The following is a 24,422-nucleotide window of genomic DNA, read 5'->3' as shown; positions in this document are numbered from 1 at the left end:
AAAAAACCAAGCCATTATGTATTTACTTTTAAAAATAAATACACATTATTTTGCTAATATTAGAGAAAGGCAAATTATGATCTCCCGTATTCTATTTTATCACTGAAAACTGTGCTTTCAGAACTTTATTTCCTGGAACCTAGGCTCAGAAATTAAGAACTTAAAACATTTTCTGCTGCTCATGAAATTTAACTATATTTTTAGCACATGCAGTTAGATACGGATCATCCAAAAGAATTCCATCTATCAGCAATGGGATATCACCCCAATAAAGTCAGAGGAAAGACAAAATCAACAGGAACTTTTTTCCAAGTTTCAAAATGCTTTTCGGAATAGAACTCAGCGTTTCCAATATGTTCTCCATTACTGGACTAGTATGATGTGCTTCTGTAAGGAACTGAAGGAATTAATGCCTCAAACATTAACTGACACAGAAAACTTTGACAAGCTGTGGCTTTTGTGATTAGTCTAAGGAGTGCTGCCCAAGGAAGCGCGGAGTGTATCGAAGGATGCACGGCTTCACTCCCTTGCAGTTGCACTGCCAAACTCCTTAGATAAGCCTCAAAGGAGAGAAATGTGGACTGAGTGAAACCGTGTGTTCATATTAAAGGACTGATAAGAGAGGTAAATAACCAGCACCAGAATGACCTAAGCAAAAACTGAGGAAAAAGTAAGGGTGGGGGAGTGAGCACAATCACCAACTTGATTGACCAAGGGATCGGTGCACACCACTCCCCCTCAATGCACATGCAGAACCCATGCTCCACTCTTTCTTTGTCTCTCATGGAAAAGAGTTTATGAAATACCTGCCTCTCTTTGTCTACTATGCTAATCAGGTGATAAACATGAACTTATAATATGACAGAAAACTCTACTATGTATGCACCCACCACCGGACCTGAGACAACACTGGAACCATGGGTGGTGATCGGATCCTTCCCCTTTCCCTTCCTTATGGTTTTATCAATAAGATACCTCATTGCTTACTATCCTTCTCCAAGTTTAAGTTGTTTCTACTGCAAGTAAAACATTTTAACTTGGTGTCGTTTCACCTTAACTTAACCTGAGGGAATCACAGAAGCTTTATGACTCCCTGGGCTCCCAGTCCAGGTCATAACAGTTTCAATTCTAAATATTTTTAAGCAGGGATTATATCCCAACATTCTGTCTACAAACAGTATTAAAAACATGTTTATACTATGAAATTAAAGTCACTAAAACATTTTCTGATGCATGAAGTCAAATCCAATTCATGTCATCATTCAGTTGAGTCCAGAAACACTCAGATATGCTGCAAAATGTACTGAGATTAAGCAAACTGAATTAAGGAATTTATAAAATCCCCTCTTAAATTAAGGAGGGGAAAGTGAAGTTCTGGAGTTAAAAGGCCATCAGTTAAGTCACCTTGACACAAACTCCATGTTCTATTCTTATCAAAAAGATGTGACGTCACAGAAGCCTCAAAAAATATCAGTACAGTAATGTTCTGACATTTAAATTTAACTCCCTTGAGTTGTTAATTAAAACTAATTTCCTAAAGGAACTAATCTGAACCTCTAAAATGGGCACAGTCTGCTTTACATTATGAGTAATATGGAGACGTATGGCTCCACAACATGAGGCTGCATGTTTTGAGGATGACCCCACACAAAATAGTCAGCATTAAATTACTCAGAAACCAACATACCAGGAAAAATTGCATCTAGAGGACTGAATAATCAGCTTCCTCTAATTTAAAAATTAGCAAGAATACTCTTGCCCTAACTTTGAACTGTACATCCAGAAGCAACTGAAGACATCACAAGATTTGTAAGTTTGAGATCTTTTTTAAAAAGGATTATGTTAGATGTCTGCTAACAGTGCTGTCTAAAATAAAGGAGGAAAAAAACCCATTTCTGAAGAATTGAATGATCCAACAGCTTTCTTCATAAAATATGCAGGAAGAATAAATTTAGATCACCAAAAGACATTTCATAAAAGATTCTTCCGATACTTATGATAGAGAAGTTCTCCATAGATAGGATCATATTGACACCTTGTATGGATTTTACTCCTGAGGTAGGAGACTAAGAATACACTTAAAAAGTTATGCTATCAGCCCCCAGAGCAGAAAAGCAATACCCAGCACAGAAAATGAAACACATTTAAAGAAATTAATCTAAAAAACTATGCCCAAAGAACTATTTCTTGGCAGCTTATTTAGCTTCTTGACTAGTATTTGCTATTTTGCTTTTATTATAAAAATGACTATAAAAACATTTTTAGCAGCAAATTGCCACCATACTATTCCAGAAGCTGAGGGCTTAGGAAAAGCATCCTTTCGAGGACATGCATGGAACTTATAAATTCCCTGAACCTTCATGAGGTTCAAATTTATGAATTTGCATGGGATCTATGACTCTTAGCTCCTCTACTTCTGTCATGATGAAACAAAAAAAAAGGCCCAAACAATAGGCTTCAAACCAAAGTTGACTTCTGAGTGAATCCCCCAACCAGCAACCAGCGTCGTATCAGCAGCATGAAGCAACCACCATCTTATCAGCATGAAGCAACCACCATCTTATCAGTATGAAATGCAACCCTGGGAACAATCCCTGAAAACTATAAGTAAACAACAGGAAGTAACTATAAATCCCAAATGTAAAGAAAACCAGAAACTTCTCAGACGTGCCCAGATCCTGGCCTGCCTGATATGCCTGAGTGAGGCATGTCAACCTACCAGATATCTCCCGTGCATATTGTATAGATTTGTTTGTTAAACTGTATAAAAGCTGGGCCCTCTCACAGCACAGACAGAGACCTCACCTACGAGTGGACGCCCTGCGTGGGACTTCCCATTGCCGGGAAGGACTCTCCAACCCTTCGCTGTGACGGGGCTCCCCCGCTGATGCACGGGTCGGGGTGATGGTAAAGTATGAGGGCAACTGGTGATGTATCTTTCTTAATCACTACAGCTAGCTTTATGGAGTAATAGGTGCATTACCTTGCTTATTCTTTCTGCTGCCTTAAACTTAGGTAAAATAAGCCTATTTCTTTAGCTTGGTGTCTGTGTCCATTGTGTTAACCCCGTCAATTGGCAAAACACATGGCTTTTTCCATTGGCTTCAGAGGTGTGTCATGATGGAAGAGATGTGAAGATGGAGGGAGTCTAGTGCACATGTAAAAGGGGAAGACAGCAAGTATCTGACAAATAAAACTCTCTAATTTGGCATAATCCTGCAAATTTGATTTTTTTACTGTTAACAGAGAACAATCTGCACAAAGCCTCTCATATATGAGTTTTTATCCTGATCCGGAAAGGACGGAGGAAAGACAGTGCTGCCATACACTGACTAAATTTATCACCTGGAGGTCCATCAGATATGCATCTAAGAAGCAGAAAGGATGATGTGGTTAACAGTCATGGCTGTACTACCATGGGTAGTACAATACTAATAGTAAGAAAGATTGAGAGCAAGCAATGCTGTACAAAATAAATTCAGAACAAAGAAATTGATCTAGAATACATGTGTAGTATTGAAGCAGGGACTATTCACTGGAATACCCCATTGTTTCAACTAAACATAAAAAAATGTTTAATCTTTATGTAAACCATATTTTAGTACTACTATTTTCAAACGTATTTATAACATACAATAACAAAGTGTCCTAATAACTATGAAAATAACTATCTTCAGACATCAGATTGTCATAACCCTGTTGAAAGCATACTTTTTTATGTTTAATGCATACTTACTCAATTCTTTTCCGTCTTCAGGTCTATAAAATATTGTATAGTTACTGATAAATCCATTTCTTTTCTCCTTTGAAATCTCCTTCCATTTTATTGTAACTTCATTCTTCCCCGGAATGCCTGTGTCAGCCACAGGTCCTTCTGATGGCTCTACACAGAAGCATTATAAATTAAAAGAAGTAGTAAAATAGTCTCAGTACTGCAATGTTATCCATCTGTGTTATTCCACACATACCAGTAACATTAGAGGCAACAAATGTACAAGTAAATATGTCATCATAGTGCTCTGATATAGCACTTAACTATCACAACCTCTTTAATGTGTGATTTCTTCTGATAGTACTTCCTCTCATCTACTCTGGTGTTTTCACAGTTCTTGGTGTTACTCCATCCAAATACCTCAATATCACAGATGCATGAAATGAATCACAGAATGGTTTGGGTTGGAAGGGACCTTAAAGCCCATCTAGTTCCAACCCCCCCTGCCACGGGCAGGGCCCCCTTCCCCCAGCCCAGGGTGCTCCCAGCCCCGTCCAGCCTGGCCTTGAACCCTTCCAGGGAGGGGGCAGCCACAGCGGCTCTGGGCACCCTGTGCCAGGGCCTCACCGCCCTCACAGGGAAGAATATAAATCTACCCTCCTTCAGCTTAAAACTGTTACTCCTGTCCTATCTCCATGCCCCTTGATAAAGAGTCCCTCCCCACCTTTCCTGTCCCCCCTTTAAGCACTGTGAGGCCACTATAAGGTCTCCCCAGAGCCTTCTCTTCTCCAGGCTGAACAGCCCCAGCTCTCTCAGCCTGGCCTCACAGCCCCCGATCATCTTTGTGGCCTCCTCTGGACCTGCTTGAGCAGGTCCATGTGCTTCTTGTGTTGGGGTCCCCAGAGCTGGACACAGCACTGCAGGGGGGGGGCTCATGAGAGCAGAGCAGAGGGGCAGAATCCCCTCCCTCGACCTGCTGCCCACACTGCTCTTGATGCAGCCCAGGTCACAGTCGGCTTTCTGGGTTGTGACCGCACATTGCTGGCTCATGGTCAGTTTTTCATCCACTAATACCCCCAAGTCCTTCTCGAGTTTTTAGAAGGCTCTATCCTCACAACAATCAGAGAGAGATCAAGAGGTGAACCGTCATTATGCACTCATGAGGGAACTGAGGTACAAGGTCTCTGTGTATGCAGGACGTCTCTGGCTGAGCTGAGATTCACCTGGGGTCTCCAGCACCCCCAGTCTTTGCCCATTACATTAGATAAAGTCTTTCTACTTAAACAACTTCACATGCTTTGAATTTTTGAACTTCATAGCTTTGAAGCAAGAGTTCTCTGTGCTTCAGTTTTAAAACAAACACCCTCCTTCCCTTTCTATGACAACATCTAGCACTGTCACAGCTCCCTATGATCATGAAAACACTTGAAACAAAGTTCTAATTGTTACTCAAACATACAATAATCCACTACCTCCTCCTAGTAATTAATGCTGTTTTGTCATACATTGCACTATGTATGCATGCACACCTATGTAGACCTATATACGCACACACACGAATTGACATTTTCATCTGAAATCTTAAAATTACCATTAAACTACATTCTTACAGCTGGCTGTATAAATCACTCAGTTCACATTAAACTTCTACAAATAAAGAAACCTTCCTGCAAATATTTTGTTACAATATAAAATTTAACAAAAAGTAAGCTCTTCAAACCATCCATGTTATTCTGTGAATAGAATTTCCTCATATTTTAGGACTGATAAATGCAGTTAAGCATTAAAATCATGTCTAATTATATATCTAAATGAGCTGTAACATTTGTGATAGCCAGTTTAAAAATCCGTTTCATAGACTCTTTCCAAGCGCTCTGTAAACAGTATGCAAACTTTACTACAAATAAGTGGATTCAAGCAGCAATATAGCTGTATCACAAGGTACAAATTTTCTTTATTGAACAATTCAGCAGCTGATCTATGAACAAAAATCAGGAAGCCCAAAAGCTGGGTTTTTTTCAGCATCTACATCTCTCCTTGAGTAATGCCAGTACCCAACTGCTCAAATATACCCTAAGAGACAGACTACAACATACCTTCCACAACAGTAATTTAAAATACGTACTTTTTTCTTGAACATAAGTTTGTATGGAATATGGAGCTGCTACTTTATTTCCATATAGAGGATATACTGAGATGTTATAGCATACAAATGGCTTGAAGTTTTCTGTAAAGGAAAAAAAGGAATATTAACATACTATTCTCTGTGTGAGATTAAAACAATTAAGGTAGAATAAATCACAGTGCACTTCTAAATATAATGTCACAGACCTCTCTTTTTCTTCAGCTTTTTAGAAAGCAAAATATATATTTATTGCCTTGAATGCTCATTACTGTCTGTAACGTAATTAATTTTATTTAGTAGTATTCACAAGACCACTTGGTTTCTGACTCATTTTTCACTAGAAGTACTTTGAATGGGTAATTAAACTTCAGCCTTATGCAGCTTTTCTATAGGAAGCCACTTACTCATTTCATAACAGTTTAAGGTTTTGTAGGAAGTTTTTATTTTCAAGTAACCATCATAAAATGATACAACCAGGAATACTTCTAATTTCACATATCTTTAGGCTTACTTCTCTGCAGAAGAGAGTTTTGTCTCATGTATCAAACAGCCTAAAAGGCACAATGGAGCCCCAGCTCTTAACTCTATGTTGATGTTGCAGTTATGCCAACTGCAGATCTGCTTCTAACCATCTTGACTCAAAAGTACAATTGTGCAAGTGGTATCTCTGCAGTAAAATTTTATATGTTTCAAGACATAGTTCAAACGTCTGGAAGTGAAGTTTTGAACTCTGAACATCCAGCAGCCAAGTAACCAACAGGGTGCAGCCCCTACTTACAGGCAACTCTCATCAACTCTGGGAGGACATCTCTGTGGCTTTACACTCCGTGGGAGGAAACCAGCATAAAGGGTTTCCTAGACCATTCCTCCTCAAGCTCTGCAGCTTCTGCAGCAAGAATAATGGCTATTGACTGTGACCCCTGCATTATATCAGCTCTTTGCTGCTTTTTCAGTCCTTTACACATATGGCAATCCAGCAAAAGTTATGATGGCATATATTTCATCCTTAAGGTAATTCCACATAATGCCAGAATCAGGCCTGAATATCAGTAAGTCTGAATTTGCCTCAACATTTCTGATGTGACCTGTGCTTAGGGTAAACAAATATCTCCTAAAAATGCTGAGGAGGAAAGTTGTTTGTTTGTTTGTTCGGGTTTTTAAAATATATTGAGAACAGCTATAAATAGCTTTTATTCCTCACAGTAAATTGCTGAAATAGTGCAATTTTCAGCATAAGACTCAAGACTTACCCATCTCAGTTCAATGTGTAATAAACTGCTCTTGAATTTTACTTCAACCAGATTTTTGTTCAATTTGTTTCATGGTAGCACAGAAACAGTATTTAAATCACTGTTGTCTGAGCCAGTAAGACAAATTTCATGGGCAAGCTAGCTATATTCTTCATTAACGAACCCAATGTTCCTTTTTATTTTAGAAAATGCAGGGTATTCATTTTCTGAAAACTTCAGAAATTATTTTTCCCTGATGTAGAATTCAGTAAGATTCTTATATGAACAAGAACCACTTTCAAATGTGATAAATTTAAATTTCACTAATGGAGAAGTAAAGAACTAATAATCCAAAATTCACATATCACATATATTACATATATCAAATACTTTCACCATATTTGTAAAAAAAAATCCAAATGTATAAAGAAAAGCAGATGCATTTCATTAGCTAAAGTAATGTGCATGGGATATTCACATTAACATCAACATTCACAGTTTTGCCTTTGCACCTATCCCGGGATCTGCACATTGTTTGGTTTTTCATTGAAACCACATACACATAGCCAAAGCATTACTAATTAAAGAGATTGTTGAAGAAAAAGTCAGCCTCTAAAACAAAGAAAAAGAGAGCAGATCCTCACCTACTTATCAGTGTATTGTAAGGCCACTGAAACTTCTTACAAATGTCTTAGGTCATAATACAAATGTGATTATGTGATACCTCACATGCCCAATTGACCAATCACTCCACTTGCTTATTTTAAAGCAGAATTCTCCCTCAAATCCTCTTTCAGGTTTCTTGCTCTCTCTCTAACACACATGAAGGCACATGATCTTTTCCCATCTTCAAATTTCTTTTTTCGGTTCTAGTTTTCTCTGCTACAATAGTGCACATCTGTCATAGGCCTCCCTACTAAAAGATTCATGGCGTAAGATCAAGACACAGAAGTGCTTAAATATGAAATTTGTAGCCTAATATGGGAGGAAACACCATCCTGCATGTTGAGTGAAAATTTGAGAGAGTTAAAATTACTATTAAATTACATGCAAAGATTTCAATAAAGCGTGCAATAATATTGTTATTTTTTAAAACTATCTGAGGAAAGCTGGATGATTTAATCCTTTCTTGTTCTTTCTGGTCTACCTATAAATAAATATACATAAATACATATATTTCTGTACATTGTTACAGCTATAACTGATAAATATACATACTTTTGTTAGTTTTCCAGTTTGTAGAATTTGATACGTATTGCCATGATCTACTAAAAGGATCTGTTTCTAAGTCCTCATACCACTCAATTACATATTCAGTTTCTGCTGGTTCGGAGGTGGTCCACTTTACAACCACTTCTTCATTTGTTGTAAAGGTCCTCACTGTTTCAATAATCTGAGAGGCTAAAAATTTAACAGAAAATGTCAGCAATTCCAGCTTCATAAAAAATGCATCAAGAAAACAATTCAATTATAGAATGCTGAGATTGCTTCTTTATGGGACTCAGTCAAGGTTAAAAAAAGCCTTTTAAAAGTTACTTTATACTTATGTTCACATGCACATTCTCAAAATACTTTAAAATAAAGTATGTAAGAATTGTTACTGGGAAAAGGGGCAGGGGGGTGACCGAGGAGATGATACTCAAGGACATTTACACATACAGAATTAAAGACCATTCTCTCTTTTACGATCTGAATTTTACAGTTTGAAAAACTTTACAAACCAATTTACCACCAATTTTACAGGTAGCACATATAAGCAAGTTTTGATTGAGATGACAAAGGCAATAGGAAAACAGCAAATCAAGTCAGCAAGGTCATAAATGAGAGTGAAGCAAAAGCGAACCATCAACCTGCAGAACAGAGGTAACAAAAGTCTGAGTGAAAACCCAACCTGGCAAAGCAGAGGGAAAAAAGACCTCATGAAGCAGAGGGAAAAGATGAAAAAGAGGGGAAAGAGGGGAAAGAGAGGAAAGAAGGGAAAGAATGGAAAGAAGGGAAAGAGGGGAAAGAAGGGAAAGAGGGGAGAGAGGTGTATGTAGGGAAAAAAAAAAGCATTTCACGGCATGGAAAAATCAGAAAAACATTTATTGTGGGATATGGAAGGTCAGCAACCTTCAGGAAAAGATGACATCACGTCTACATAACCAGTTTTCTCATTAGACTGGAATTTGATTGAGCAATTCCAGGGGGACACTTGCACTTATTTCATGAACAACTGATGTAGAAGAAGTGATTCAAAGTTGTCAAATGCAAACTCTCTTCTGGATCATGGGCAGGCAACAGGATGTTGCAAAATAAGGCTCACAGATATACCAGAATCAAACCTAAGAGCCAAAGAACACAACTGTTGTGCTAGGATAGACCAGCCTCCTGACCCTGTCAGTGGGTGGGATGTGATACTTTGGGAATGCATATGAAATGACAATAAACACAGTTTCCCTCTCGACTTCCATTGACACATCTTAATGACTTCTATTCAATACATGGTTGAATGAAGTTGCTAAATGCACTGCAATAATGTCCTTTATGACCTAGTAGAGGGATGAGACAGAATTGGGTGGGACTCTGTAAGTTTATTTGGGAGGTCCCAGGTTAGAAAAACAAAACCAAAAAATCCTGATAAAGTAATAAAATAGAAATTCTAAGAAGACATCAGAAAGTGCTGATATCTTAACAACTATATCTCAAAGCAAAAACAGAAAAATAATTGTCTATAACAAAAACATGATATGTGATAGCAAAATGCAACAGCCAGATAATACTGTTCTAGTGAAAAGTAATGGACTACATAGCTTTGTACGTTATACAGTTCTACATATGTAGATCTTTGACAAAAGTCCTTAGCACAATTTTGCTTCCAGTATAACAGAAATTAAACAGATGTTTAACATCATTAGAAAACCCAGATGTTTAACATTGTAAAAAAAAAAAAAATCATTTTTTTATTAATGAGAAAAATACATCACAATATTGAGAAATCTTACTTTTTTCATCAGTGGATGGAATCCTCAAAATAGCTTCAGGAGAATTTCCAGCAGAGTTGTAGGCAGTAATAGATATTATGTATGCCTCTTCATTTAAAAGTAAAGTAATTTTCTTATTGGTAGAGATGTTTGTCATTTTAAATGCAGCATTCTTTTCTGGAAAATACTGTATTTTGTAGCCTAGAATTCTCCCAGAAGGCGGAAAGCTGTTTAATGGCTATTAAAAAATATGTAGTAGTAAATGTTTCACAATGTAATTTGTATAACCAAAAGTATTAAAGAGTCCAGATCAAATTACAAAATTATTATACTACATTTAGAAAAGCAAGGTACTTTCTTCAGTTGCATCTTTACGACAGTCAGCTGCAGCAATTTAATTGAAGGAAAGGTTAAAAAGTCAAATACCGAGTTTTGAAACACAAAGAGCCTCTGGTCACTCTACTAGAAGATTAAAGTGAATTTAAACACAGCTTTGGTAAGCCATATTATTTAAAAGCAGTTGCACGGACTTTCAATCAGATTTTCCAGTGATCTGAACACAATTAAATTCTCTCTTTCTGCACAGATTACAAAATTGTATTCATCTACCATTCAGTACACAAAATCCTTTTCAATTCTGCTTTAGTTCAGTGAGGTTTTTTTCTGATGACAGCAAAATACCCTGGCAGTTATATGTCCTACAACACTAAAATACTTCAACACAACATCAGCTGCAGGATACAAATATGATCATCAGTTCATGAAGAGTATATACCTTCCACATAAGATGTACAGATCTACTTCCAGCTGAGTGTGAAGACTCAATCACCCTCCACAAATCGACTTTTTCTGAAGGAGCTATTTAAGGACACAAAAATATCATGAAATTTGTTGTTATATTAAAAAGATAGTGTAATATGGTAAAAACAATCAAAGTATTTCAAAAATACAATCTGAGAGTAACTTATTAAAAAGAAGTTTTTCCTTATGTAATGTTGTGCCTTTTTTCCTTAATTAGTACAGCTTCTCCCTTTCCATAAGTGTCCTCCTGCTTTCTTCTATTTGTTAAGTTCTAGAGATTTTCTAGTCTTGTTTTATAACTGGCAATTTAACTTCTCTACTTATAGTTAATTTCATTTGACATAATTGCTACGCTACATTTCTGCTATCATCCTATTTAGCAATGTTCAGTCTCCATCTACACTCTTAATTTTTCCTCTCTTCACTGTCTATTCACCCATTTTCTTCCTTAGCCCTATGTTGTTTGCATCATCCTTCAAATCTCCTTGAATCTTTGCTCTTGCCTTTCAGTTCTCTCCTATATTCAAACAGAATACATGTGTTCTGTTCAAACAACATAATTCTAAATTCAATAGACTAATGCTATGTTAAAAATCCAGTTTTCTATTATTAAACCTAATGTCCCAATGTATAACCAAAGAAAAACTTACTAAATAGTTAGCCTACCTTTCTCTTCTGTGCTTGCTGTTTTCACTCTACTCCATTCACTCCAGAATATTGACACAACACTGATACACCGAATGGCAACTGAATATTCTGTGGAGTCCCACAGACCTGTGAGATTACATGATCCTGTTTTCTCTGCAGAATTCAGTGAGACAGTGACAAATTCCTGAAAGTAGATATACAAACAAAAATTATTTGCTATAAAATTGCATGCAGACATATGACTTAGTTTTTAAAAAAAACCACAAAGGATGTCGTTTTCATGTTTCCCCCCTCACTCCTCTGAAACTCAAAATTACTTGTTTCATATTTCATTTTTCTGTGTAGCATCTTCATTCTTCCTGTAAAAGTCCAGAGTCTGAAAAGCTTGAGCCAAAACTAGGTCTGTACTGACTGACCTTTGGCTTGAATTTTGTGCAGCTTGCATGCGATTCTAGAGCAGCTGTGCTGGCACTGGAGGTGCCGATGACTGCAGCTCCCACTGCTGGGAAGCAGCTGGGTACTGCTGAGGCCAGTATCACCATAATATCCTGGATATATCGCCACCTCACAGCAGAAGCATCCCTGGGGAAGCAGTGATCACCTGAAGCTTGTGAACAAGCTGGGTACCTGTTTCTTTTCTGAGTTACAGGGTCTTCTAGCTCTTAGCCATATATCAGTGTAGCAGTAGGCCATCCCAAAGATCATCAGTATATGATTAAAATGAAAAGACCAGCAAAAACACAGAAAATTCTGGTACCAAGAGAAAAAAAGAAGATGGAGCCTTTAAGTGGTGAAGGAAGGCAAGAGTATGAGAAATAACTGATGCAGTATCTTCTTAAAAAAGTAATGACGAGGTAATTTCCTCATCCTAAAAGAAGCCCACTTGCATTGCCCTAATGCAAGTCAGGAGCTAGATTATTGTTTCAAAACAAAATGTTAAAGAAGACATGAAAACCAGGAACTGGAGTTGATGCATCAACTCAGCTGGACTGGCAACCAGAAGTAGAAGAAAACAACAGGAAATACAGGAAGATTTAACTGTTTGTGTACAGAGTGAGTGATATAATCACTACAACAGTATAAATGTCTTCTCTTACAAATTGCAAAAATTAATCAATAATTAACAACTCTCCTCCTCTCAATTTTCACATGACTGAAAAAGAAAGATGCTAAAATAAATGTTCAAGCTAGCTAAATTCTAATAAGGTCAGCAAAGGTAAGTTTTAGAATAAGGAAGATTCCCTATTGGGAGCCAAACTGAAGTAGTAATGGCACATAGATTTACAACAGCAGGCCCAAAACCTGTGAACAAATTCTCGCCTTCCACCAGCTGAACCTTCCAGTGAAAAGTGAATTAAACTATAACAATATAAAATGCAGACACGCACTCATTTGAACAACATAATGGGAAGTGCACTGCCTAATGAAACTGAAAATTTTAGTCCATTCTGATCTCCAGAAACTCACTGTCAAAAATAGAAACCTGCTTCTACAAGAATGAATTCAGGGATCTACAAACCACTGCTAGGTGACAGGTTCTTTAGCCAACTGGAAATAAAAAGGGCTTCAGACCTATTACCAGCCTCCTGCAGAACCTGACATAAAATTGCAGACACCTCAGACTATCTTCTAGTTTCTTGACAAAAGACTGTTAGTAGCATTTAATTATAATTAGAAACTTAGTATATGAAAGTAGAAAAATAGGTCATCTGTTCTTCACTCGGTAAAACCAGTTCACAGCAAACTATTTCGATTGTTTTGGTAGGAAGACTTAAAACGTCAAGAAAATATCTGTCATTTGCTCAAACATTTTTGTTGGGTTTTTTTTTGCATATATGTGCTGACAGACAGAAAAACAGCTCCTATATCTAACTGATGGCTTGAGACTGTATTTGTTGGCCATTGCCATTGGATTGGCTACAAACAAAACTATGAATCATGACTGTCTAAGATCCTACAGAACTAAACTCAATAGATTTTTATCTTTATTGATCACAGCTACCATTTTTTCTCTAGAATGTCTGTGCAAAAATGCAGGCAAGTTCTGAGGAAGAAAACGGAAGTAGACTGCATTTGAGGGTGAAAAAGTAGATAGGTGATTTCTTATGCAGATGCTGACAAATCAACACAATAATGCTGTAACTTTGCAAAAACATGAACGTTTTCAGCACCTGGGAAGGACCTCATATGCATGTAAGCATCACAAGGACACCAGTGTGCGACTCCAAAGGAATAAACATCTTGAATGGGTCTTTTAGATAAATACTAGTTCAGTTTCAATTATCCCAGGTGGACCTGAGACATCCTGCCCATCAGATCATCCCGAACATTGTATTCTAAATCCAACGACTAATATGTCACATCTACAGTAAAGATACTTCCCATGAGAATGTAAGGACAATGCTAGCTGGAAACATTTTTAGTTATCAGGAACTTTTTTAAAGCTCTGAGGACACTACTGTTAGTTACTCTGATGAATTCTTCTCTCCCACATTCACACATTTAATGTATAAAATAGTAAGGTCAAAGTAGACATCTCAGTTTCATGAGCTTAAAAAAAAAAACCAAGTCAAGCAACGTGGCCTATTCTTAAATTTGGAAGAGGAAACAGTTAGACTGCAAACAGAATCACTACCATACTGAGAAGCATTGGAATAGGCCATCTGAGAAAAGCAAATGACTACTGTTTTTTCTGTAACAGTTCCCTTTAAGTGTCAGAAAGACAAACTCAGAAAAATAGCTTCCCTTATTTTCCATCTTGCAAAATTTATACTTTAATTCACTTGAGAATTAATGTATTAGTCCATCTTAATCTGATTCAAATTTTGTGGCTGGGAGTAAATGCTGTTTTCAACATCAGAATGCAACAGGAAAATAAAATACTTTGACCGTGTGTATAATCCCTTAGCCTAATGTCATCCCTTAGTCTTTCACAGAAATATATTCAGAAATATGGTATGTACCAAAACAGACATTAACCAAAAGAAAGAGAACAATCCTAGACTACAAAACCATGATGTTAAAATCATGCATACCTAATTAGGCTCCACTAAAATAACAAGGTTTTAATCATTATTTCCAACTACTTGTTCCCTTTTTCAACGTTAAGAAGTCAGTCACAAAGAAGCTAACGTTCAGAAAAAAAATTATGTAGCTTACCGAAGAGTTTGAATACAAGTTTCTGTATTGAACCTGGCAAATTAAATCTTGTGAAGGGATGATCTTCTCAGGCATTTTCCAGGTTACTGTAAGCAACTGCTTTATACCAGGGATTTTTTGAACTGAAAGTATTTCAGGAGGATCAAATTTCTCTAGAATGGAGAAGCAAAAACATTAACAGGGGAAAATGCTTCTATAAAAGTTCAGAATTACTCCATCTATGTGTGTTCCAGTAAGTTTATTATCCCAGTAATGTACATCTTATCAGAGTATTCACGTGATGGTCTCTTTTATAGACATAACTCTACATATGGGAAGTTATCTACAAGAGAGGTTGCACACATAACTGATTTAATGCTGAAAAACCTGATTTCAAACAGATGTGCAGATTTCTTTAATCTGTATCAGCACTGAAGAATACTACTCAGAGACAACAACAGGGAAAAGAAACAAAGCAGAGCTGGGGTGCCAAAGTCACCTCTGAACTGCAGCTGAGAGAAGAATTCAGTTGAAAAGGATTTGAGGGGGACACAAGTGTGAAGAAGATGATGGTAAAAGAATGGATTAGCACCAAGAAAAGAGATGACTGGTACAGAGGATGTGGAAGGTAATGAGGAGCCACAGCAAGTCTGAACACAGGGAGTAAAGGAGTGTATGGCTGGAGAGCTGATGGAGTGCTGCAGCAAAAATACTCAGTTAAAACAGCTGTTGATTAACTACACCAAAATGAACACAGAAAAATCCAGCACAATGCAGAGGGAGAAGAGGTAGGCAAAATATTATTATTGCTCCTGTGAATCACAGAACAGGTAGGTTTTTAACATTCCTTAACCAGAAAGTAGAACAGCAGAGTAAATGATGGATGGACCTGGAGAAATTACAATATTACTATTAATTTCCAGTCAGATATTGCACTGACATCTAGTACCACTCAAAAATAAAAAAGTACAGTCCAAGTACCACTTTGTTTGACGAAAAGTTTTAGTATATGGCCTTTACTTGTTAATAATTAAAAACTTAGTAATTTATAATAGATATGTCACACATAAGCTTAAAAAAATATTGTTGTAGTTATACATTTCATAGTATGAATACAACACACTACCATTTTTCACCACCTCTTGGTAAGACCAAGAAATTGCTGAAACTTGCTGCTGTATCAGCAACCAGTTCAAAGAATTTTACAGGGAAAGGCCATTAATTAAAATATAACAAGAAATTTGCTTCAACTGAATTGGAAGCATACAAATTTTGATGAAAAAAATTGGAAAGGATGAAACATTTTATTAAACCCTAAACACAATTTCAGACTTCACAATTTCAGCTAACAAAATTAGAAGGCAGTTCAAAACTGAAACCAATTTAAAACTAAATTAAACTCAAATAATAGTTTCAAAACTATTATATCAAAAAAATTATTTGTGCATTATTTTCTTCTATGTAAACCAACTTTGATTATGCAGTTTGTTTCAGAGTTCTCTAACCAGTATGCTATAGGGAGCGAAAAGTAACTGGGAAGGGTGCAGCCAGATCCACATACACTGCTTTACCTTTATTTAACTCTTTTTTTTAATTACCTATTTTTCCCATAGGCATAGGAACACAATCTGATGAGGCTTCACCCAAAACATTTTCAGCTTTCACCTGAAAACAAAAAGAACCACTATAGGAAGCATCTGGATAATAAAATGAACATGACTCCGTTTTGCTTTGGCAGGAATCCCCTGTATTTGGAGAACTGATCCTTCCTTCTGTCATCCTAAAAAGCAAAAGAGAAAAATAAATGGAATTATAAATAAGAAGATGTTCTTATAATAACTCAGACTGATTGTTGGGTTACTATTTAGTTATTATTTACATGTTTTGAGGTTGCAGGACATTTTTACCACTGAACATCAGCTTAGACGACATGTTTGTACAAACAAATACTCTTTCCTAATTGCACTGCTCCTGCAAATGCATATAAATAGTTTGCACAGTCTCAATTACCTTTAATTGCAATTAGTAAGAGAACTTTTCAAAGCAGTAATGAAGAGTAAAAATGCCTTAATGGGGGACCCACATGCTATTATTATTTTAGATTAAAATCTCAAAGAGAAGTGAAATCATGTAACTCCCCAAAAAACACCCGTTAAAATGATGGGTAGATATAGTATCACATGCCAAATGGAACTATGTGATAACAATCTTTATTCCTCTTTTAAATACAGAAAAAATAAAAGCCAAATTGTACTACTGCCAAGCTATTACAAGGTAATAGAAATTTGACAGATTTTCCTGAAATAACATACTGATAGTATGCTGTCTTTACAGCATATACTTTCATAATAAGTAGTTTGGGATGCAAAACTAACAAAATTTGTTTCATTTTACTGACTCACAGAGAAATTCTTCAACAAATAAAAACTCACACATGGGGCCTGTGTTAAATATTTCCTATTATGCAGTAAGCAATAAGATAATTCGTTTAACTCAAAAAAGTTTTAGGCTGGTATTTCATGAACATTTTTAAGCAAGCGTGAGGCTGCACTGCTGTGAAAGGAGGTAGTCCTGCCTTCTCTAACATGCATAGCTGTATGTTTCCACCCACATCTCCTGCCCCCTTGTAGTCATATGGTAAACTCAGTTGAGGAGCTATCTGGATTAAAATTAATGGTTAGATTTTACTGGAAATAGTTTTGCAATCCAATTCACTGTGTGGTTAAAGAAGAATTTGTTCTGGTACAGCAAGGAACAATACTGAAATATTGAAACATAGTTTCAGTAGCTGTTCTAGTTTATGATTTCACAGACTCAGGTAAGTTATAAAATGTAGAAACACTAGGAGAAGTAAGAAAGGTCCACCTAATGAAGGTGGAAGCCTAAAATAGAGATAAAACTAAAGATATTTTTCTGCCCTACCATTTAAATAAAAAAGATACCTTATGCTAGTATAACTTACAAAAAAGAAAACATCTCCTTTCAAGTCTGAATTCCTTCCTGTTCTCAAGAATAATTTTAGACATTTTAGAAAACTCTTCATTAAATCATATTACCTAGAGTCTTGATTAGGCAGAAAAAGTGCACTACAAGCAGCACTATTATGAAGAACAGACTGACAAGTCTATTTGGGACAAAATCTGTGCTATCACCTTCAAAATTGTATCTGAGATCTGCCTTGGAGCAATACTGATTTTGCCTTTTTCACAGTAACTTATGAATAAGTAAGTACTTGAAAGAATCAAGTATTTATGCTTCTATAATGGGGTCACAAAAACCCTAAAAAGCATGAGACTACATAATTTGTGTTTGTAAGTACAAATCCCCAGATGTGAGCAATCCAAAAAGGACAATTAACTCTGGATTCTGTCACTGAAACTTTATGTCTCCAAAGGTCCCTAGGTTAAATCCTAATGGTGTGAAGCAGAGTAACAGGGGCTTTAATAGCTTTAATTGAGAATTGTTTAAAGTAGAGGAGGAAGTAACCTTTTTTAAACCATCCAAAATGAGCATAGTTGGTTACACAGAACATTTCTGGGTAACACTCCCACAAAGGGCCTCCATTCTCCATTTGTAGGTAGGCTCACTCAGCTTTTGACCTAATTAGCAATATTACTTCAAGGAAACAAGTATCAGTTCTGATGTAAACATTTCTCTACTGAATACTGGGCTGAGAATACAGTATACTAAAAAGGTATCAGATTGTAACACTTTTCAACAATTACTGACCCCAAATTAATGAAATGTATTGAGGAAATGGCATGACTCTGAACATGATGGCTCCAGATTTTATTTAAACAGATGTCAGGATATGAGGGGATGGGAGCTGGTGGTCTCACCCCAGCAACCCAGTTTCCAATACGTCCTATACTTACACTTTTCTGTAAAGAGTATAGTTAGTCGTAAGATTTGTTTCTCTTCCTGAAGTCCAGGTGCAGGCAAGTTCAGCATCAAAGTAATAAATACAGGAAATATTTCCTGGTGTGTCGGGTGGAACTACAATGACAAAGGTTAAAAAAAAAAAAAAAAAGTCCAGTAAAAATAAGTAACTTTAATGTACAACTCATTTTGTTGGTCAATAAGCAGATTATGACAAACTTCACTGTCTTGCATAGCATTTCATTTTAGAGTTTCTTACTGCCCTCAAAACTCCTCACAAAACCAAAATCAAAACCAGTCTTTCTTCCCCTAGGGAGACAGGGAGATTTTCTCCAAATACTTCTCACGAGTATTTAACTAAGTGGGCCTGAACATATTTTTGCAGTAGCTCATTAACTATCTTATATCAAACCACTACATACATCATCCTGAACCTCTAAGTATAGCCCCCACAACATGCCTGTAGCTCAAGGCCAGTCCAGAGAGTAAGAGGAAAACAAACAAACAGCACAAAAGTTCAGGAAAAGGCATTCTCTGAAAGATAAATCTCCTCTTGGTTCCTTCCCAGAATGTCCAACCACATACACTATGAGAACCCCTAATCTGAGAAGCCTGCATGACCTCAGAGTGCAGCAGACAACTTCCTGGGAAACACACCTGTATGAACTCGAAGAGATCACTAATTCTGGACTCTTTATCTTATAAGCAAGATAGCACAAAGGAAACAATCCTCTGCAATCTGTTTAGTCTGAAGACATCCATGAAAATGTAACACCCTCAAAGACTTCTTTGTTAAAGCCAGACTTCTTCATTCAGTAGAAGAAACTGTAGTTGAAAGGAAGACAACTGCACCTAGTTAAATGAACTGGCTGAAGAAGCCCTCTCCAAAATAGTACTTTTCTGTCCCACCTAATATCACACTCAAAAGATCTCTCTTTCATTGACAAACTTGTGGCACACTAAACTTCGTAGATAGGCAATACCTTCTCCTCGGTTTTATTCCACAGAGGTATTTTTCTGCATTTATTGCTTCTTTGCTAGAATAGGACCCCCAGGCATACATTAGTAGAGTCTGGACTTAACTTGTTCAATAGATTTGGTAATTTGTATACATATTTATTGTGTAACCTTCTTCATAAGAGATTGTAATTATAATTTCTTTGGAACAGAGGATCAGAGAGGAAATCCTCCCTGGAGAAAGCTAATGTTGGCTAGGCTAGACAAAAGACATAACAGAAGAGACAGACCCAGTACCCTCTGGACTCAATATAAAACCTCCAATCACTTCAGATGGCCAAAAGTCATATAAAATTACATGTATTTAAAAGTCATGTATAATTACACGTATACATATAAAATTACATGAAAAGCCAGTGTTAGTAAGGAATGCCTGCAATTTCATGCTTTATTTCAGGAAAAAAAAAGATATTTGAATACAGGTGTCTTACAATGCCACAAGCTAAAAAAAAAAAAAAAATGTAGTTGTTTTAACACTAAAATTTTTACAGTAAGTTATTAAAAAATGTTAAAATTAATTTTTCTGCATTTATACTTACAGCCAGATTTAACTTCAGTGTGAACCAAAAGTTGTTCCTTGCCCAAGTACTTAGTGAAACATTTCACATGAGCTTTGCTGTATGTGAAGTTATGGATGGTTATACTAGATACAGTCTCATTCACAATGTTATAGTTTTCCTGAGAAATCAATTCATGATTCAATTTCCAGATGATGTGGCTTGCATTTCTGTGAGGTGTGTAGCGTTTTCCAAGAATACAAAATAGTTTCAGGGTGGATCCTCTTTCAATTTCAGGAGATGAAGGAAAAATGTCAGCATCTCTGATAGATTTTTCATCTAAAACCAAAATCAAAGATATCACATAACCTCACTCCTATTAAAATACCAGTGGAAAAATGATAACTGATTTTACTGTCAACAGATCATTTAATTAGATTTTTTTCATATGGACTTCGAATAAAATGCTCAGGTAGTGACTTGAGTAAGATATTGCTGTTTGGAAACTCAGTTCACATTTCTTACTATATTTCCGTAAGTATTATATAAGAATAATGTTTCTATACTTTCCCAGAAATAATGTAGAAATTTCAACTCTAATTTTTTTAATAGCTGAAAATGAAGGAAAGAGACACTAATCTTTTAAATCTGTTTTTAAAAAACATTCCTATATGCAAAAGGTATGCGTACCATTTAAATGTTAGCATTACTAATTACTATATCAGAAAACACATCAAACTGTTTAAAATTTACAACTAAGTTCCAATATATTTCAATATATTACTAGTACTTTTAGCCCTCATAGCATTTATATTCCCAGACACAGTGAAGGAACTGTATACAAAATGCATGTAAAAGGAAAACACAGAAGCAGGCTGAATTTATAAATTCAGAAACATAGTTATCAAACAGTGAAAGTATCACCCATTAGAGTCCTGAAAGGAGCTAGCTGTATATATTTTGCTGCCCTTATTTCATGAAACCAAATTTCATAAATAAATCTGTTAAATAAAACTAAAACCTCCCAAATTTTACAGATAGAATTTTTTTGCTAGAATGTAGGAATGAAAGGGAATCAAATATTAAACTTTATTCCTTGTTTTCTGCTAATTCTCTCCTTCTTTGGGTGTATTAACTGCAAATTGCTTTCTATATTTCTTTTTGTGTCCTTTTTGTTTCAAAGTCATTTATGTTTCAAAGTCATGCTAGTGGCTATTTACACTCTGCTGCACAAATTCTACTGTATATCAGTTGTAAGCAATTACCTGCACTGGTTCACATATCGTTCAAGCTTCTACAAACATATGCACTCCTCTTCCATTAATCCCCAAATAATTTAAGGCAAAAATATCATTATTTAATAAATTATTGTTGTGTGTGAAGTTGCATGTGATAAATTGCATGTGAACTTTCAATTATTGTCATAAAGTCATTATTTCAATCTGTGATTTCCTATTGTAGCCTATACCATTGAACTTAATCACTGTAAAGTGGCATTACTGTCACAAGAAGCATTTTTAATCCTCAGCCACTCATTCACTGCTGTTACCCACTTTGTATGCCAGAAATGCTTAAGAAGGAGAAGAGGGAGAGGGGGAGGGGGATGGAGAAGAGGAGGAAGAGGGGGAGGGGGGGGGAGAGGGAGAGGAGGGAGAAGAGGGAGAGAAAAAAAAAGAAAGAGAAAAAATAAATTTAAAAAGAGAAAAAATGAAAAGAAAAAGGAAAAAATAAAGAAAAAATTTAAAAAATAAAAAATTAATTAAAAAATAATAAATATGAAAAAATAAAAAAAATCAGTAGTCACACATTATTAGGTGACTTTTAAAATTAGGAATGAGAACATTAACAATCATTGCATAAATCTCTGAATAGGTAATATCTGACTTAAAACAGTTCAAACCTAGCAGACATTAACTGGATTTTTATCATGATCACAATTAACATTCCACAAGAGGACATCAAGAGTGCCATAAATTAATATCTCTCTATATAATGTGCACTATTTAGTCAGTCACCTACTAACTGCAATTTTTAAAATACACTTTTTTCTTTTTCAGAACTCTTAAAAATTTAATCTGGGGAAGGTCACCTTTTGGATAACTTTCTTATGGTAAGACAGATGCTAATAATCAAGAAACATACCTGCTATACAGCTGCAGAGCAGGACGAACATCCAAATCAGACAGTTGCACATTTCCTTTTCAGTAAGTATGGGTAGCAAGTGCTGTCATAAAATAGAAATAAAATACTTCAAGTAAATACTTTGTAAACATTTGTGTAAGAGTTAATAATGCTTTTCAGCATTTCTCACTTGCATTCAAGTTAAGTATTGCTTTGTCTAAGTGTTATTTACCTGCACAGTGGGAGAAACTTGATGCAGTTTTCCTAAGATAAGTGCACGTGTTTCTTATAAAGAAGAGAGAGGTAAGTGTACCTGAAAGCCAATTCACCTAAGTAATTTACCTTCCAAGGACCATGGTAAAGAATTGGTAAGAAATATGTCTACTTCTATGTGAAATCTAGCCTGCCTAGCCATCTTCTCAGCAGATTCACTTAGTAGAGTGAATTCTTTTGAAAAGGAAGGCTGTTGCAAGAGAAGGAATGATCCGCATCTCTTGTGCATCTCCACCTAATAAAACAATTGTTCAGGAAGTGAGCAAAAATCCCAGGTCACCATCCACCTGAGAGAGGGTGAATCCACGTTTTGTTTTATCCCAGCTAAGTGTCCCAGGCACCAGACTTAACGACACTCTGCAAAAGGCAAGGGAAGGTACCTCTGTTTGGCTTGCTCTTTGAAGCTGAACTGCTGTGCAGCCAAAAAAAAAACCCGAAACTCTGGGACAAGGAGAAAAGCAAAGAAGTAGAATGATTTCTTTCTAAAGGTACATCTGAATCTATGATTCCAGGGGCAAAATTACAGAAAACAACCACTCCCCTTGCCTCAAGCACTCAAGAGCTGTCATACAGAATCACAGAGTGGTTGAGATTGGAAGGGACCTCTGGAGGTCATCTGGTCCAACCACTCTGCTCAAGCACAGCCACCCAGAGCCAGTTGCCCAGGAGCATGTCTAGATGACTCTTGAAGATCTCCAAGTATGGAAAGTCCACAATCTCTCTGGTCAATCTGCCAAGTGCTCAGTCACCCTCACAGTGAAAATGTGTTTCCTGATGTTCAGTGGGAGCCTCTCGTGTTTCAGTTTGTGCCCACTGCATCTTGTCCTGTCACAGGGCACCACTGGAAAGAGCCTGGCTCTGTCTTCTCTGCACCCTCCCTTCAGGTACTGGTGAGATCCCCCCTGAACCTTCTCTTCTCCAGGCTGAATAGTCCCAGCTCTGTCAGATTTCTTCCATATGGCAGATGCTCCAGCCTCTTAATCATCATAGTGGCAGTTCACTGGACTCCCTCCGGTATCTCCACATCTCTCTTATACTGAGAAGTCCAGAACTGCACACAACACTCCAAGCATGGCCTCATCAGTGCTGAGCAGAGGGGAAGGATCACCTTCCTTGAGCTGTTACAATCCTCCTAACACAGCCCAGGATACCACTATTTTTCTCTTGCACAAGGACATATGGCCAGCTCATGTTCTACCTGGCGTCCACCAGGACTCCCAGGGCCCTTTCTGCAAAGCTGCCCTCCAGCTGGTCAGCCCCCTGTCTGTACTGGTGGCTGTGGTTTTTCCTCCCCAGATGCAGGATTTGGCACTTCTCCTTGTTGAACTTCATCTCTGGATGGCAGTGCAACCCTCTGACATATATCAGCCATTCCTCCCAATTTTGCCAACAGCCGACTTGCGGAGGGTATGCTCTGCCTTATCATCCAGATCATTAATGAAGATGATAAACAAGACAGGATCCAGTATTGATCCTTGGAGTACACCACTACTCGATGGCCTCCAAACAGACTTTGTGCCACTGGTCACTACCCTCTGGGCCCATTTGTTCGGCCAGTTTTCAATCCACCCCACTGTCTTCATCCAGCTCACACTTCATCAGTTTGTCTGTAACAACCCCTGTCTGTGAAGCAGCCCAACTCCAACATGAAGGGCAGAATATGCTGCAACCCAGATGACTCATTTGGGTAGTAGGTATGAGGTCTGCCTATAGAAAACAGAGATTTCAGATCCCCCTCAGCATACAAGGGCCTAGGGCCCAGTATTCCTACTTAGTGGACAAGTAGCTCTAGCTACTATGTTCATAAGCAAAAGATGGGGATTACTATTGCTGTAGTTAGTTAGGATGCCTGTTTCACATTAGGTTTTTAGATTTATCTGAGGAGTGAGCTGCTGGAATTTCATCTCTCCATGCAAACCTATAGGTTAGGAGGGCTCCAGGTGGGAGGCAAGTGCCATCTCCTTAGAACCAGCAGCTTTCAGACCACACAAGGGATCTCCTCCTCGCACAGGGTCAGGC

At 37.0% G+C, this 24,422-nt stretch overlaps 1 protein-coding gene across 1 annotated transcript in view; it reads right to left on the bottom strand.

Moving 5' to 3' along the window:
• Window positions 1-24,422, bottom strand: part of IL31RA (interleukin 31 receptor A) — a 42,159-nt gene that overhangs the window by 7,512 nt on the left and 10,225 nt on the right. The window contains exons 2-12 of the mRNA XM_033009182.2: window positions 22,152-22,233; window positions 20,052-20,348; window positions 18,492-18,612; window positions 16,215-16,396; window positions 14,638-14,789; window positions 11,497-11,662; window positions 10,805-10,887; window positions 10,051-10,267; window positions 8,285-8,467; window positions 5,838-5,939; window positions 3,737-3,883 (exon numbers count right to left, since the gene is read on the bottom strand). Of these exons, the coding sequence (XP_032865073.1) occupies window positions 3,737-3,883; window positions 5,838-5,939; window positions 8,285-8,467; window positions 10,051-10,267; window positions 10,805-10,887; window positions 11,497-11,662; window positions 14,638-14,789; window positions 16,215-16,396; window positions 18,492-18,612; window positions 20,052-20,348; window positions 22,152-22,203 (1,702 nt within the window). The 5' untranslated portion in view covers window positions 22,204-22,233. The remainder of the gene's footprint in view (window positions 1-3,736; window positions 3,884-5,837; window positions 5,940-8,284; window positions 8,468-10,050; window positions 10,268-10,804; window positions 10,888-11,496; window positions 11,663-14,637; window positions 14,790-16,214; window positions 16,397-18,491; window positions 18,613-20,051; window positions 20,349-22,151; window positions 22,234-24,422) is intronic.

The sequence above is a fragment of the Tyto alba genome, unplaced genomic scaffold, assembly GCF_018691265.1.
Source record: "Tyto alba isolate M040663 unplaced genomic scaffold, T.alba_DEE_v4.0 Super-Scaffold_42, whole genome shotgun sequence".
NCBI classification, from domain to species: Eukaryota; Metazoa; Chordata; class Aves; order Strigiformes; family Tytonidae; genus Tyto; species Tyto alba.
The sequence above is the reverse complement of the archived record's forward strand: the minus strand, read 5'-3'. Positions and strand labels throughout refer to the sequence as shown.